The sequence below is a fragment of the Chelmon rostratus genome, chromosome 1 (assembly GCF_017976325.1).
Source record: "Chelmon rostratus isolate fCheRos1 chromosome 1, fCheRos1.pri, whole genome shotgun sequence".
In the NCBI taxonomy this organism is placed as follows: domain Eukaryota; kingdom Metazoa; phylum Chordata; class Actinopteri; order Chaetodontiformes; family Chaetodontidae; genus Chelmon; species Chelmon rostratus.
Window position 1 is genome coordinate 23,570,890 of NC_055658.1, and position 16,513 is coordinate 23,587,402.

The 16,513-nt window shown below is 40.1% G+C and overlaps 2 protein-coding genes across 5 annotated transcripts in view; both read right to left on the reverse strand.

Moving 5' to 3' along the window:
- trpm7 (transient receptor potential cation channel, subfamily M, member 7) overlaps positions 1-1,223 on the reverse strand; it is a 40,004-nt gene extending 38,781 nt beyond the window's left edge. For both annotated transcript variants that reach the window (XM_041942662.1, XM_041942671.1), the window contains exon 1: positions 1,080-1,223. In XM_041942662.1, coding sequence (XP_041798596.1) covers positions 1,080-1,082 — 3 coding nt within the window. In that variant the 5' untranslated portion in view covers positions 1,083-1,223. The remainder of the gene's footprint in view (positions 1-1,079) is intronic.
- Positions 1,224-2,485: 1,262 nt separating this feature from the next.
- On the reverse strand, positions 2,486-14,771 carry zgc:123258 (uncharacterized protein LOC641502 homolog). 3 transcript variants are annotated; one of them, XM_041941803.1, is made up of 17 exons: positions 14,566-14,771; positions 13,268-13,378; positions 12,646-12,828; positions 12,111-12,200; positions 11,841-11,974; positions 11,311-11,462; positions 11,112-11,208; positions 10,669-10,770; positions 9,375-9,456; positions 9,005-9,079; positions 8,621-8,677; positions 8,002-8,055; positions 6,666-6,765; positions 6,172-6,252; positions 5,444-5,604; positions 3,753-3,786; positions 2,486-3,061 (listed from the first exon to the last, which is right to left on the reverse strand). In XM_041941803.1, the coding sequence occupies exons 1-17, from the start codon at positions 14,617-14,619 to the stop codon at positions 3,021-3,023; spliced, it is 1,608 nt and encodes a 535-aa protein (XP_041797737.1). In that variant the 5' UTR covers positions 14,620-14,771; the 3' UTR covers positions 2,486-3,020. The 3 variants fall into 3 exon arrangements, with proteins under 3 accessions (XP_041797737.1, XP_041797756.1, XP_041797746.1); XM_041941822.1 differs by lacking the exon at positions 8,002-8,055; XM_041941812.1 differs by lacking the exon at positions 3,753-3,786 and having other exon boundaries at positions 2,487-3,061.
- Between the last annotated feature and the right edge of the window lie 1,742 nt (positions 14,772-16,513).

Consider the following 16,513-nt stretch of genomic DNA (forward strand, 5'->3'; position numbering starts at 1 on the left):
GGAAAATGACATCTTCTGTTTTAGGGGATTTTAACCACGTCGTCCACTCCTAAACTATCAACACGTTGTTATTATCCGAGTGCTGGGTATGAGTTCAGTATTACCCAGCCCTCACACACAGCGTAACAACAACACTGTGTGGTTAAGTCTGACTCACAGCTTTTGGCTACAAGGCATCTTCTCTTTCCATTCACCCTGAGCTCCTCAGACTGCTACACCAGAGAGGACCAGACAGGAAATTCTTGGGAAAAGAGGAGGCCGTGCTTGACACGAAGAGGAAGAGGAAAAATTACAACTTACAAACACCAATGTTGAGACAAGTCCTCGCCGATGTGAGCAGCGGGCCTGAAACATTTTCCTCTCACCAAATAGCAAACGGACATGAGTGGGCGCACTGTGGTCTAACAAACGTCTGAGACTATAAATGCGCTATTTCAACATCACTTAACTTTTCTCGACGCTGGCGGAATAAAGGGGACTCAGTCTGAACGGACTTGGCAGCCATTCAAGGTGGCATTGACTTGTTACTGCCGATGACAGTGTGTCTTGTCCGACATCTGAGACAGCTGGCAGAAATGTGTCTTAAACAAGAGCCGGCTGCTCTGACTTACAGCCTTTTGTGTGTTTAGTATCAAGAGGGCTGTCTAATGAAGAGAAGCTCTGGGTGTTGTTTTACAGAGATGAAACCGTTGCTAACATCAGCCAGCTACCGCAGCTGGCGTAGCTAGTTAGCTTCGGTTAAGTACCTAGCATTTAGCGCTAGCGAGCTAGCTATTTAGCCTGCTAACGTTACGCCCGTGTGTGATTTTGGGGTTTTCTTGCTAGACAGTGTGTCACCGTACACACTTCGCCTTTCACGTCCGAGTCGCTGTGTTTTAGCAGTGCAACCAGACAGTCAGCAAACACAGCAAAAAGCCAGCGGGATCCCGGCTAGGAGCCTGACAGGCAGGCAGGCAGCATGCACGGGGGGGACCTGCCACTCAAAAACCCCCGATCAGTCACGACGATCCTCAGCGCCAATTTGAGCAGACTATAAAACGCGGAGGAAATGATCAGACAGCTCAGCGACGATCACATACCATTCTCTTCACCGTTGAGACTCAGGAAGAGCTGTGTCGTGGCTTTTATCCATCTATCGGCGGTGCTCTCGGTTAGCCTTGGAAGGAAAGCCCGGTGGACGTTGGAGAGATCCGCTTCGGCTGCACCTCCAACGGAAGGTTGCTTTTTCATAATTGTGCGACTCCGAACTGACGCTGCGTGACGAGCCGGCTGACTCAGCCAGGACACCGTCACATGGCTGAGGCGGAGCCAGCGGCCACATGTGCGCTTTGTTTTACTTCCTAATAAATACAAACAGGCAGAAAAAAAGGCCGAATATTTTAACTTCCCTCTTCTGTCTCACTTATGTAGCCTGGCTGGCCGGTAATATTCCGACAGACCTGCTATGAGCTCATGAGTTCCTCTAAAAGACAGCACGGTCCCACTTTCTGAAGGGTAACAGTAGTAACTAATGTCTTTAAATCATTAATTATCATATATTTGTACTTTACAAATCAATCAGAAGCCACGTGTAAAACTCCCCGTGGGAAGTGGTAAACCTCAAACAATTGCTATCTATTTATGACTATTTAATTCATCAGCAAGACCCCTTCAATGGACCCTTACCCTCCAGTGACAGCACCTAGACCAAATCCAATCAATATACAACACCTGTTACCTGCAGACTAACTTTGCTCACAGTAAAACACAATTTATCAATGACCTATTAACATTTACAGCTGCAGATTTGATGTCTTGTTAGAAAGTAAGAAACCCTTCAGCACTTTAACAGCATATCTGTTATATTACCCAACTAGATAATACCAGAAATTGGATTTTTTCTAACATAAAGCCAGACTGTTTCAACCTGGCTATCACTATCTGCTATTTAAGGCTTCTAACTGGTCTATAAAGCACAAATAAATTATTAATTAACCATCATCAAAGGCTCGCGACGCGAACCTTATTAAGAACTGGTAGCCTGTGGGGGTTGTCTCAGTTTTATAGATACTAAGTCAACTGATATCAACGCTCATAAATGCCCCATATCACAAGGAGAACAAAATCCTTGCAGAATATTTCATATCTGCCTGTTGAACCTTTCTTGCCTTTTGTTTATCCTGATTCAGAAGTATGAATCTGATGAGTATGATGAGGGTTTTTATGAGCAGCAGTTGGACTGTGTTCATACCAGGCTGCTCCTCCTAAATGAAGCCTTCTGTCATTGTACGTTCAACATGACATTCCTATGATTAAAAAAAAGGGGTGTGGACTATTTTCTGGGAATCTCACAGAACATAAAATCTGCTGGAAGTCATTTAAAAAAAAGAAACTCGTCTTTTCTCTCATGCATTTAATAATAGCCATATGGATTTTTCTTCCCCCCAACAGACCAAGTCACTGTCTTTCCAGAGATGTGCGGTTTATCTACAGGAGGATTATATTCACTTAAGTATCTGTGTGGAAGCTACATCAAAGCTAGAAATACACAGTCAAGAAGATTAAATACAAGTTGTTCTTTTTAATGTAAGGCAATGAAAGAAATCACATCATACAAACAGGTTACACAGAAACCCTAATACAGTTATCAAAAATGTATCAATATTGTGGCTACAAGTAATTAAACCCCCAACCCCCGCCCCTGATGAAACAACCGTCAAGCTAAATATTATAAAGTGCTTTCTCATTTTGATTTATGCGATCATCACCAAGGCAAAGTCATTACAGTTTTCTGAACAAGAACCTAACAGACCTTTCAGGCACTAAACAAGCTTTTCACTTAAAACATCTCTGTTCGCCCTACACAATACTCCTTTCTCAATAGCCCTCTAACCAGCAATCACAGCAGTCAAATTAAGCCATACTATTCCATACTGAATCTGTTGATGAATAAAATGTGTTCCCTTGCTTTGCAAATGTAATATTAAAAGGTAAAAAAAAGAAAAACATCCAGCAGTTGGGTCTATTCACAACACTGCAAGTCAGCATTTTTCTCCTTCTATGGAGCAGTCAGTTCTTCCCTCTGAAGAAAAAAAGAAACAAAAAGTTAGTAATTCTTCTATGTTTTGGTTCACCAAATAGCAATGATAGACAAAGAAAGATTTGTGATGTGTTCTGTATTTAGACAATGACAGGCAAGATATACGTCCGACAAACACAAAAACATAAGATAACAGATAACACATCCCAAAATCCATGCCACAGCTCTCACAGTTAAACTGCAAGCAACAACATGCAGAGGGCGACACGAAACTGGTTGGTAACTGTGTGAAAGATGGAGTGAAACAAGTAGCCCTCGCTGGTTGGAAAAGATGGACGGATGGAGAAAGGGAGTGATAAAACAAACTGCAGAAATAAAGAAATGAAGTTAATGCTATTCCAGGGCCATGGCCTTAACACAAGCGCACTTTGGAGTGTGACTGACAAACACAAAAGAGGATTATTTTCAATCATCTAGAGACACCTACTGGTCAGTTAATGCAAAACACTGTGCTGCCAAACTTGGGTTCTCCGAGTTCTACGTATTCTAAAAACATAAGACATCTGTTGTGTCTTTGAATCTAACACTGACCATGGAAATCAGTGATTAAAATGCCACAGGAAAAAAGAAAAGTAGACAAAAAGAGGCTGGTAAGAAAAGGCACTGCAGTAAGCAACGCTGTAAAATGGCAGGAGAGATGCAGGGGTGGGGTCAGGACTGAGGAGAAGCACACCTGGCAGCAAAGGTTCCCTGGATGAGTCCAAGACCTGGTGAAGATGAAGCCAGGTTAGAATTATATCCCTTTCCTGCTTCTTTTTTTTTTTTACTCTCACATACACACACAGCGTTATTCACAATTCAATACACATCCTAGTTAATGTAGAACCTGAGGGTGAGAAATGCATAATTTCAACTACAAACTGTGTCAGTCTCTACTTCAATACAAAATCAATATCATAACATCCAGACTGCCTTTGATTCAGCTCATGCCAGCTGGGTATGTAAACCTACAGAGACTTGCAGAGTCAGTCAATATACTACAAGTGGGCGACTCATTGTAGACTTCTCAGGTTGAATCCTTTTACATATAAATGAACATCGGTTACATTCAAGCTCTTGCCAAAAGAGCTCACAAAACACTGATTCAGCCAATTAACACCAGGCAAATCTCTCTGCATTTCACAGTTCCTTAGCTTTTAAATCTGGTGTCTGTGGTGCAGGTGCACCAGTCGTGATGTGTTTTATACCAGGCAGCAATGATTGGTTTGCCAGAGCTGAAGAGGGGAGCCATGGTAGAAGCGGAGTATGCTACAGCAACTATTAGCATGGTGGAGCCTTAGGTGTCATAAGCATGTTGCCAGCGTTTGTGTAATTACTTTCACTGCCAGAAGGAGGAGACAAAAGCTCTGCACAGCAGGTTTAAGACTGCAGTGTAGTTTTTGCACTACACTGTATAACGACAGTGTAGTAATGCTGTAGTGCTTACTCAGTACTTCTAGCTGCAGAAAGGTAAGTGATGTAAAGTGAAGGTTAGAAGGCCTTTGCAACATAACTTAAGACTTAGTAACAAAAGGCGGAAAAAACACAGATCAAAAATTGTGATTTCTTCAAGATCACTCAAAATACTAAAAATATCTGACTTGTGCTGTGGACAATGTAGTATATACAAGACCGAAGCAAGATTTAACCTTAACAGATACAAACACTCATAGTCACAACTGAGTTTACATAATTTTCTACATCAAGACAAGAAACAGTGGAAGAACAGGGAAAACTGCCTGGAATGACATCTCTTGAGGCCGCCATTCAATACACACACTAACTTCTTTGCGGGAGCCTGAGGTGGCCCGGTGTGACCGGCTTCCTCGCAGTTTACTAACACCAACAGTGAAGGTTGTTGCAGTTTCGCTTCAAACCAATTGCAAACCAAGAAAAGCTTGTTCTGCAGAAAGTTGTGCATTGCAGTGATGTTGTGAAGACACATAATGAAACAACAAACCCTCAGGGCTGAACAGGAAATGCCTTTTGTTGTTGAACAAATAAGATACTTTTTGCATTATGTTATGCACTGGCAACTCAGCACTAAAGCATGCAAGCCTTGCTCATATTAGTAAATATTTACAATGTCCTCCTAGTGACTAGCAGTGAGCATGTGTCTTGGCAATTAGTCCTGCTCTGTACTTCACTCTTTGGAATAGCACTGTGCTGACTTAGGTTCCATGAACTGGTGTATTACAGACGTATCAAGACATATGACCAAATTTCCCCAGCTGGGGATTAATAAAGTCGATCTTATCTCATGAAGTTCTTCTGAAATACACTGAAAACTGTTTAAAAGCACAGAGGAAGTACCAACCCATCCACTAAATACCATTGCTATATCAAACCTGTTTAGAACCACTTTGAATTCTCTGGTCCTCTCACCTCATAGGTAGTTCCTGCCCAGAACTGCCTCATCTCTCCCCTGCATCCAGCCACCACGGCAGAGGTTATCAGGGTGAAGGGCACCAGGTAGAGTAGGGCAGGCTGGCCCATCCCCGACAGCAGCATCACAGCAAACGTCATTATCATTCCCAGCAGATAGGCTGCAAGAAATGAGAGATGTGAACACGTTCAAACACAGAAGGAGAGAGACCAAGTAAACCTGAAACTTGCACCACACACAGATGATAATCAGAACTTGATTCCAGTTAAAGCCAGCAAACTGCTTTGTCAAAAAGAAAAGCCCAGAGAAACGTAGTGATTAGCAAAACCGATGTCAGCATTTCACTAAGTACTACAAAGCATTAAAAGATCTTGTGACACACATGTTCAACTAAATATTTCCAGAGTGTGTAGGTAAATGTTATGAAATACAATCGAAAAAGGCATGTAGATCAGTAAGAAGAGTGTGTGCAGCAAACCTAATATGGATAGAGGCAATGTATGAAAACTATATGAAACATGAAATGAGCAGTATTTTAAAATACAAACAAAACAAATGGCAACATGCTGTGCATTTATTCTTACAACAATACTGTAAAAAAAAAACAACAAAAAAACAAGTCCTTTTCCAAAGACAAAAGTCAAATGACTCTAAACCATATATCATATTTAGATGAGGTCATGCACAGTTATGTTATATGAATAACAAAATTGTACCGAGTGAGTACCTATGCAGCAGCTGACAAAGTAGATCTTCTTGCTGCTGTTGATCCAGACATCAAACCTGCTGCAATAGGCAACCAGGAGACCTGTTGGATCAGTGAAGATGCAGAGGATGAGGGAAACGCACGCCACCACAGACGCTCGCATATTCCTTCTCAGCTCAGAAACAGTTCTGCCATCAACAAAGCTTTTTTTTCCACAGTTGGTTTAGCGAATTTAAAGGAAAAACAAAGCAAACACAAACTTGTAAGTACCTTAAATTACACACATCTCATTCAGAATAAACAAATGAGACAGTTTTTATGACCTAAAAAGAGCTTTGTTGGTACTGATCTGTTCACAGCATGTATTTAGTTTCGCCTTCTCTTTTCCTCCACTGGCTCATATGTGTTGGCATACTGCGGTTAAACTGACTGAAGACGAGCAGCCACGGTTGTATTCAAAATATTTGCTAGGGACGGTCTAGCCAAACACTGACAGTGCCACTTAAAAACCTCACCTGGAACAATGATGTCTCCATAACCCAGAATGGAGAACTGCATTCCACACAGGTTCTGAGCCCAAGCTGAGAACCGTGGGACACGCATCACCACTGGTAGCTGAGAAAATAAAACATTTTATGTGTTTAAAATGACATAACAGCTCACAATTGTTGTGAATGCAGCCAAACACAGTGAGCTGTACTGTTACACTGACTCAGTCTGACTCTTCACTGCATAGTCATGTCCCAGAGCTGTAGCAGACACATTGGTGTACATTGCTTTTACAATATTACACTGTATTTTGTAACAGCCATCTCTGCTACACACTACCTAAGTGTGCTTGCTGGCATCGTCTGTCACAGATGTTTGAAATCAATTCCGTTTACTTTGAACATTGTTTGAGACTGTGACATCAATCTGTTGTTTCCACAAATGGCAACAAACATTATGCACACGATCACACAATACGTTGCTGAACACAAGTTTGTTAAGTACATCAGTGTGTACTATTTATAATTTCCCAGAGACAACTGACAAGACAAGAATATAAGTTCTGCTGCAGGAGCAACCCTGAGAAAAACACTGCTTCAGCTGTCCTGCAATGGCTTAACATTCCCTTCTGAATCCTCAGGGCACTTCTAAGCGCAAGGAAAAAAATTTAGAGTATTCACACAAAAGCAATCTTTTACTGGAATGAAATCTAAATATAAAAACCCCTCTATAAACAAACCCCCTGAAGGTCAAATCAATTTCACAATGACGCAACAAGATAAAACATTTCTCATAATCTGATTCAGCTGGAATAGACCTGCTTTGCAGTGCAGTCAGGTGACTGGTCAGTACGTACCACTTGACAATCATGGGAGACTCAACATGTGTGTCTTTCCCTTGCTTCACATTTCACTTTAGTGAAAGGGATAGGGAAAGTAAGTACCATATTTTCATAAGGAGGTTAATAGCCATAGATAAAAAAATATATAGTTTAAAAAAAAAAAAAAACATGAACATGATGGGCGGCAAGAACAATGTGTAGGTACACACAACTGGTCCATTGCATTATTACATATATTATCTTAATTCAAAGAATCAAAAAAAATAAGTTTTTTTCATTTCTCTTGTTAAACAAATTTTAACGTTTAGTTTGGGTGTCTTTGTGCAGTACTAGAAGAGCACATTAAACAAAATAACGGCCCAGTACAAAACTTTCCTCTTCATCTTTTTCTCTTACATACTATTTTGAAAGAAGTATAAAAGTGGGATTATGCTCAGGAAAGTCAAATGCCAATAACTTCCCACGCACCTCAGGATGTAGCATTGAAAAATGGAGTGGATGGGTAACAAATCAAGCCTTACTTTCTCAGAGGGAGTCTGGGGTTCAGCGGGGACCTCCACCATGTTACCTTGCGTCTACGACAGAGCCCACCCAACCCCAGCGCACAGTTAGTCAATCAATCAGTCTGTCATTCCCCTCAGGGCATCAACAACAAGCAGTGCAGGTCAGCCAGGATGTTAATAAAGCCAGGACAAACTTGTCGGGAAATTCCACCAAGCTTGTTGCTCAAAAAATTCCAGCACTCCCTCAAAGATCAAAAACTGCTGCACACTTCTTTTCCTGAACACAAATTTACTCTGCTAATATATTTATTAACAGAATGATGTTTCGGCATTCAGTCTCCTCATAATGTATGAGCTATACTCAAAAAAATATCCTAGAGTAGTATAAAATACCTAAATTAATTTAAAGAAAATGTTTTAACAGTAGTGTTCCAAATATAAAAGCATTCATTTATTTTTGTAGTAATTTTAGATATCAAAATTTAATTTTTTCAACCATTCCAAATCTTAAAAATCCTAAAAATGGTGAAAAGAATTATTTGGAATTTAAGATTTTGGGAAATATTTAGAAAAATGCCTACAAAGAAAATTTGGTGGAGTTCCCCTTCAAGGTAGGATGCAGTGCAGAGGGACTTACCTTCTCTCCAGATGCATCTGGGCCCAAAGCAACCTGCACCATGATGCTAACTCCATTCTGTTGATAACGAAAGAGATACAGAGGATTCATATTATGTTACTTGTTCATTTATAAAACCATCACACAGCACACTGCGGAGCTGTAAAAACATCTCATATTCAATGATATTAGGTAACAGTGGCTGTATGTGTGTTTCCCTTTGCAAATCATCACTTGTTCTCTTAGATTCAGCTTTTATGCATCAGTGAAATTTGGTCACTGGATGCCAAAACACTTTCAACTACGGCAGTTAAGACTGAAATCAGTAGCAGTTAAGTATTTGGACAACCCTACCACTCCAGTCCTCAGAATAAGCATAAACAAAATAAATAATTATACTCATACCTTTGTGAAGAAAGGAGTGATGAAAACGAAGAAGACATCATACACAAGCAGGAGGCTCAGTAGAATCACACAGATCTATGAGATTTTGAGGAGGGGGGAAATGACAGAATTAATCAAACTGATAAAAAATATATATTTTAACACTGTTAGGGTTAGGGAATTACATTGATTGCCAATAATGATAAATGCACCAAAGTCTGTCTTGTTAATGCAAAGAGGAGAAAAACTAAATATATATATACTTCAAGAAATACAATGACTGTACAAATACATCTTATGCCTAACAAAGTACAAAAGAAAGATTAAGCAAAGATAGAACGATGATGGAAGCGAGTGTGCTTCTCAGATAGGAGCTGCTGTTGAGATGTACCTTGAAGTTGGACAGTGAGATGGTCTTCATGAAGTTGAGGCAGAAAGCAATACCAAGGAGGTCCTGCAAGATCCAGATCCATCTACAAGGACACAAGAAGCTTGTTTGGCATGTGTTTTTAACTTTAACAAAACCTAGAGTAACATGAAGGAATGCTAATTGATATTGCAGTCACATTTCTTTATGTTTTACAATGCAAGTCCACAAAATTTATCAGTATTCAGTATCTTTAGAGAGTTTAAAGATTTGTTTGCCATTATCGTCACCAAGAGACTTTGGCTTCAAATGTTTTTAACTTTCAAATTTAGAAACTCAAACTTAGCTGTCTGAAAAAAGATGATAAAAATAACACAAACAAGTGATGATCAGGACATTGTGACAGGAAGACTGAGAATATCAGAATATCAACTACTATTCTACAGACACTGACCAGTCGCTAAATGTAATGAGACACTTGAGCTGTAATAAGCCTGCCAACATCATTAACACACAACCAAGTTTTGCTCAAAGAGAGGTCTTGTGAGATTTGTTGCAGGAAGACATTGGTGGAAAGGTGAGTGAATGTCGTAGAGAGGAGTGCCAGGAGGAGTTTATTGTGCTGGAGCACAGAAAGTGTTATCTAAAAGGTTTTAAATGCCATGGCTGAATATTTTGCTGATTTCTACGAACAAGTGAGCAACAAGTCACCTTTTAAGAGACTTAAGAACAGACTTCTCCAGACTTGGTGAGACAACAGTCCGGATCAAGCGAAAGGTAAAGAGAAATGTTTTGTCATTCCGTAGGGTCCTATCCATAATGCTGTGAGACACATAAACTAACAATATGAGCCTGCAGTGGCAAAAACAACCATTTTTAGTGGATGCTTAGGATCGTTTGAAAGCGGCAGTACGCTCGCACTATACTAGAACAATCAAAAATTATTGTACCCATAATCACTTACACACAAAGATATGGCAAAATAGGGTCCAGGTCGAAATATACCAAAGCTTCCCATCAACAAATAATATCCTTCATACCTGGTACCACGGGAATGGGAATAAAAATCCCTGCAATTATCTTTCTGGACAAGCTGAGTTGACAATTGGCTATCAACATTTAACACTAACGCAGGAAGCTGGGAACAATGATTTGGGTGTTGTAATGTCAAAAGCACTGCTGCTGCAATGTGGTTGTTTACCATATAATTTAAACAAGAAGCACCTCATGCTTCATCCTGAGGCAGCCACTTCTGGGAGTGAAACAGACACAAGGATTATGGTTGTGTGTTTTGTGTGCATGTGTCCCCCTACGTTACCTGTCTTCATTTCTGTAGACTCCCCAGATCACAGCAATGCAAATGCACACAGCAGCCAGTATGAGAGACCTCACTGAGAAGTTCCAATTTCTGACAGAGAAACTAGAAAAAGGCACAGACAGTCAAATAAAGGCTTTCAGCAGTTGAGGCTGGCCTGCCAGGATGTGATTCAGAGACAGACATGTTAAAAGTAGGAAGTAACACACTCAGCCCTGTTTCACATCTTCCCACTGTGACCACAATGTCCATTTTGTTTCAATGGAAAAAATGATCATACATTTATGGAGAAACCCGACCAAGAAGTACAAAATTCACACATATTCACCTAGGCTGAGCTGTTCATGAGGTAGTGTTGATACACATCTGTTTTGTTTATATTTACCAAACACTAGTGGAAAATGTGTGTGTAGCTATGTGTATATAATGAAGAGTGATGCTCATACCTGCAAGTTCCACAACCAATTTTTTCCATCACTGCATCTAGACAGCTGAACAGTGCAGAGGCAGATGCCAGGCAGAATATAGCAATAATGACGTAAACTAGGTGGGGAAAAAAAAAAAAAAACACAGATTACATTGACAAAAGACCACATATTATTACTCCTTTAGAGTAGCCAAGAGCTGTTTTCTGTCCCAACTCACCAAGGGTGTTGTAGAAGAAGTACATGAGGACCAGCATCCCACACATCAGGGCGACAAAGAAAACCACTTTGAGAGGAGAGTACAAGAAAAGCTCTCCACTGTCTACTTTGCTATCTCCTCCTCCCCGCTCGGAACCACCATTCAACCGGTCCCTGCCACAAAGAAGAACACTTGAATTTTTTTGGTATCTATTTCAAGCCTAGTGTTTATCAAACTGGAGTTTTTTGGGGGATAAAAAACAAAAACAAAAAAAAAACAAAAAAAAAAAAAAAAAAAAAGACCTGTAATCTGATATGATAGCACTGCTATTGCTCATAAATATGACCTTTGGGAAAGTATCCAGTACATTAATTGTTGACAGTGCCAATATAATCTACTGCATGTTCAGCACTTCACAGTGATGCTATCTGGTTAATCAGATTGTTGTACAGCATACAAACAAAACTTTATGTTCTTCTAATATTTGCTCTATTTTCGATTGTATCAAAATGTACAGATACAGCTCTGTATGTACAGCTGCAATATCTCACCTCTCACATGCCCCGCTCCAGTAGCCACCCAAGGCAATCGTGACAATGGCAATCAGTAGCATGACTGCAATGCTTGGATCAATCTTTGAGTGAGGTGGCGCATAAAGCTTTACCTCCATATCTTCACCAAACACCTGAGGGCGCAAACAACGATTCAACATTTAATGAGCAACTTTGTATCCAGTTTGACATTCTTCGTCAAATCTTTTATAAAAGAGGTGCAAACGAGACCAAATTAAGTAAAAGCAAAAAAAGTGAGGCCTCTCTGACCTGCTGTGCCTCCAGGAAGTCCCTGTACCTCATGAGAGCCAGAGGAATGTGGACCTTTGCATACTCAGACTCATTGGCTGATGGAGTGATCTGAAAAGCCGAGTAGTGCAAAAGAGATTATTATTAAAGCAGACTTGGGGAAAATGTTGTATCTTTCCTTTGGTGAGTCATTTTAGGCATGGCATATTGTCATACAAATATGTACAAGATGTCATAGTGAATCAAACATGATGGCAAGAAACAAGAACATTTGTTTTACATAGAAAATATATATATTTAGATGGAAACCACCACATCTATACCACTGGCATGTCACTTCCTTTTTTCTGAATCACTTCTTACATGTAACATTTGCATATCTTGACACTAGCATTATGATCAGATACAGACCTAAAAAAAAACAAACAACAAAAACAGTGCAGATGATGGGCCTCTATAGGAGTTAGGTAACAAAAAAATATAGGAAAGTATCAAATCACACACCCCTGTGCTTAATCCAATAGCACAAAAATACAGACTGAAGTTAATGGCCTACCAATGTTGTGTTGCTGGCAATGAGCAAAGTTGTAGCTCCAAGGCTCTGAGCAACCAGAGCTTTTTGGCTGAAATTACAGTCCCCCCTCATCACCACCAACGCTTTGCCCTTTACCACATCTGGACTGACCCCTGAGCCGTTACACAGTAGAGTGGAGGTCATATTCACCAGTGGATACTGCAACTGGAAAGGTGAAGACAATCAGTGAATTAACAGGTAGGATAGAAGGACTATTACCTGTCATTCCTCCAATATTACTTTAGGAAACAGGAAAAGACACACAACAATGGCTGTTACAGTAAACACAAGTGCTATTTCATGTTAAGGTGTTTCTGGTTACTACACTAACCAGAGTTGCAAACCACCAGCCATCGGGTAATAAATACTGGCTGTAAGGTGTACAGTCACATTTTGACATTTGTGATTGTTTAATAACTTCATCTCAAGTTTGTCTACACCACTGCCCACTTTGGCAGGTAAACACTCATCGTCTATTTCTGTAAATATAAAAAGACACAAAATGGACTAATGTCCTATTAAGTCAATGAAAGTCAGTACATTTCCTGTCCTGATACTAATATGTCACAAGAGAATAATGCCTAAATCAGTGAGGAAGACTTACAGCAGTATCAAGGGTTTGTGACAGGGGGGTCCAGGAGTGATTGTGGACAATGCAGTACTCCCTGTCTGTCTCTGCATTTGAAATGTGCAAGATCGCCTCTTGGCAGTTTACCTGTGGGGGAAGAAATGTTATTCTTTTAAGTTCCACACAAACGTAAAAGTGCTGAAGAAAACGTCGTATATCCATAACATACTATGTTGGCTAAAGGCGTGAAAAGAAAGCAACAGATTAATTGTAGCTGGCCTGACATACAGCGAACATGTGCTGCATCCCAGTGGGCATGTATTTGGTGCATTGTATGTCAAAAAAACAAATATACATTCAAATTAAACCATATGTGATGTTGTTATTGTTGATGGGTGATGGTGACAAATAGACATTGCTTATATTTTAAGCGGCCTCAAGGCCAGTAGTAGGTTGTGAACCACTGATCTTGAAACTGGGGTGCAGCAGATCAATTTCAAGTTTTTTAGACTACTGGGTTACACATTCATATTGTTTTAACATCATTTGAATGACAGCATTCGAATGTACAGTTAGGACCTGCCCTACAATGAAGTATAGTCATTTAAATGCCCTCACTTCACCTCAAAATGAACAAACCCATGAATGCAGAGATGTAAAAACAATCAGGCTGAATTGAAGCTTTAAGCTTCTTTAAGCTTTCAGTCTACTGTTGTGTTCCTTCATTAGTTTTTTCACCCCATGATAGTCACTTCCAAGTGGTGACTGCTAATCAAACACTATCAACGTAACAGCAGCGACAAATGAAGAACTGTGCTGTGATTATAAAATGCCTCATCTTTCCGCATGAAATAAATACTTCCTTGTTTGTGACGTGATGGGGTCGTCGGGGAAATCACCCTCTGCCAAACCTCAACATATACTTTTGCAAAAGTTAGCTGGCTAAATGACATTTTAAACGTCTATGTGCGGCCTGCAAATTAAATGTCAGCCTAGAAAAACTGGTCTCTAGGTTACATAATGTCGTTCCAATCGTATGACTGTAATGCAGCACAAAAACTCAGTTTCTACCCTTGACCACACTAGCTGAGGCTAACGTTAACGCTAAATTAGCTAACGTTAATAACCAACGGCCACTTGTCTCGTTGTACACTGGATAACACGGTGCTTCCGCTACACAAATTAGCACATTTTATTGCCTACATGCTAGGAATATGATTTAGACAGTTAACAGTATTCACGGTAAAAACGTTTTTCGATGGCAAGTTCAGCTATCAGGCCCGTCAGTTGCTAACGCACAGCTCAGTTTCTGTTATTATCGTCCATCAACTTACCTGCGATGCCAAGAAAATGACCGACAAAATGACGATTCTGACAGCTCTTTCCATTTTGGTAACATTCGTTTCTTTACAGAAACTCGAGGCATCAACACTAATTGACTTCTATGTGGCACGGAAACACTATTAGTTCGCTAAGTTACTCGTATCTTCATTGCTTTTGTTTCACTCGTCGTCAGCGGCTGTCAGTTACTTCCTGTATTGGCTCGTGACACATGACACGCTGACCCACTGTTTTCTGTTTCACCTCGCGGCGTCTCAGCAGCGCTGTCGCCTACATGCACTGACCGTGAATGAACTACAGCCGTAAAGAAGTAAAAGTAGCAATACCACAGTGTCAAAATTATCCATTATAGTTAGTCATGCACGGAAAAGGTAACAGTTCATGTTTATGCTGAAAATAATGGACATTTTTCACAGCACGCATTTTCACGTTATGATAGTTACAGGTGTTATTAATTTTAACGATGACTCCGTTCTATTGTCCGGGTAAGACCATAATGATCTCCAGTTAGACCTTCCACTCGAACGGCTTCTTTTCTGTCCTCCTCCTCTTGCTCCTCGTCATCTCCATCACTCTCCAGACTTTCGCAGTCATTCCCCCCTGCGTCTTTTTTGCTCGTTTCCTTCTCGCCTCTTTTCCTCTCCTGTTTGTTCTCTGTCTTCCTTCTTATATATTTCCTGCTCCTCTTCCTCCTGTCTTTATTTTTTCCTTTTTCATCTATCTTGCTCCTCTTCATCCTCTATCTTTTTTCCTCCTACCTCCTCTGTCTGTTTCCACACTTCTTTCTCCTGCCTATCATCTGTCCTGTCTTTCTCTGTTCCTTCATCCTCTTTTCTCTTCTTCCTCTGCTGTCCAGTTTAATGTGTATGATGTACAAAAGCATGACGAAATGCCTGGGGCATTTTTGGTCTCTATTTAAAGCGGAAGGTCTCTATTACATTTGAATAATGTATCATAACGTGTTTTTTTAAAGCTTTTGTAATGGTAGCATACATATATACACATTAATCAGATTATAAAAGACATGATGTGCATTATTCAGCAGTCTTTCTATTATTCAACTCTTTAGCAGTTTACTTTGAAAATTACAATGCATGACTTAGAATTCATCTGTACACAGCGCTGATTGTTGTGACCATCATCAGGCTCTCCTGCACACCAGTTTGTGAACTTGAAAGGTGTACCATCAATCCAGAACCATGCATTTTCCTGGACAATGGAATAGATGAGTCATGTAGAATAAAATGGTCTTCATATCAGTGCTGTCAGACCTTCACGATGAGCTACCTCTTGGCAATCTAAGCCTCCAATCAATATTTTTTTTATTGTCTGCAGTGCTGTCTTGTACAACGTCATTTCCAAAAAAGTTTGGATGCTGTGTAAAACGTAGAAGAAACAGGACGTGCTGATTTGTAAAGATTGAAACCCCATATCTAATTGAAAATTGCACAAAGACAACATATGAAATGTTGAAACTGAGAGATTTCTTTTTTTGAACATTAAAAGACTGGGAAAGTTGTTTAATGCTACAAGAAAACAGCTGGTGGAACATCTCACAGTTAACAAGGTTAGCTGGCAACAGGTTAACCTCACTGCATGGCTGGGTATAAAAAAGAGCCTCAAAAAGAGGCAGAGTATTTCTGAAGTAAAGGTGGGGAGGGGTTCACCACTCTGTGACAGACTGTGCTGGCAAATTGTGCAACAACTTAATTTAAATAAGTTCTCAATGTAAAACCACAAATACAATTTCATTGTCTACAGAACATAATGTCATTAAAAGATTCAGATAGATACAGTAGATTAGACTTCAAGGTTTAAATCTTTGTCCAGCCTGTGTGACCTCTCTTTTCATTTTGCATGGTCTATTGTCTAACAAATATGTAACAGCTGACAGAAAACATAAACTCATTCTGCAGGACTACAGATCCTGTTCAGTTTCTG

What these genes read in the sequence shown, in the direction of transcription:
- zgc:123258 (XM_041941803.1), bottom strand. Translation starts at nt 14,619, where the DNA reads ATGGAAAGAGCTGTCAGAATCGTCATTTTGTCGGTCATTTTCTTGGCA. An exon ending in TCATTTTCTTGGCATCGCAG is followed by an intron (nt 13,379 to 14,565) that starts GTAAGTTGATGG and finishes CTTCCCCCACAG; the next exon opens with GTAAACTGCCAAGAGGCGAT. An exon ending in CTTCTTCTACAACACCCTTG is followed by an intron (nt 11,209 to 11,310) that starts GTGAGTTGGGAC and finishes TTCCCCACCTAG; the next exon opens with TTTACGTCATTATTGCTATA.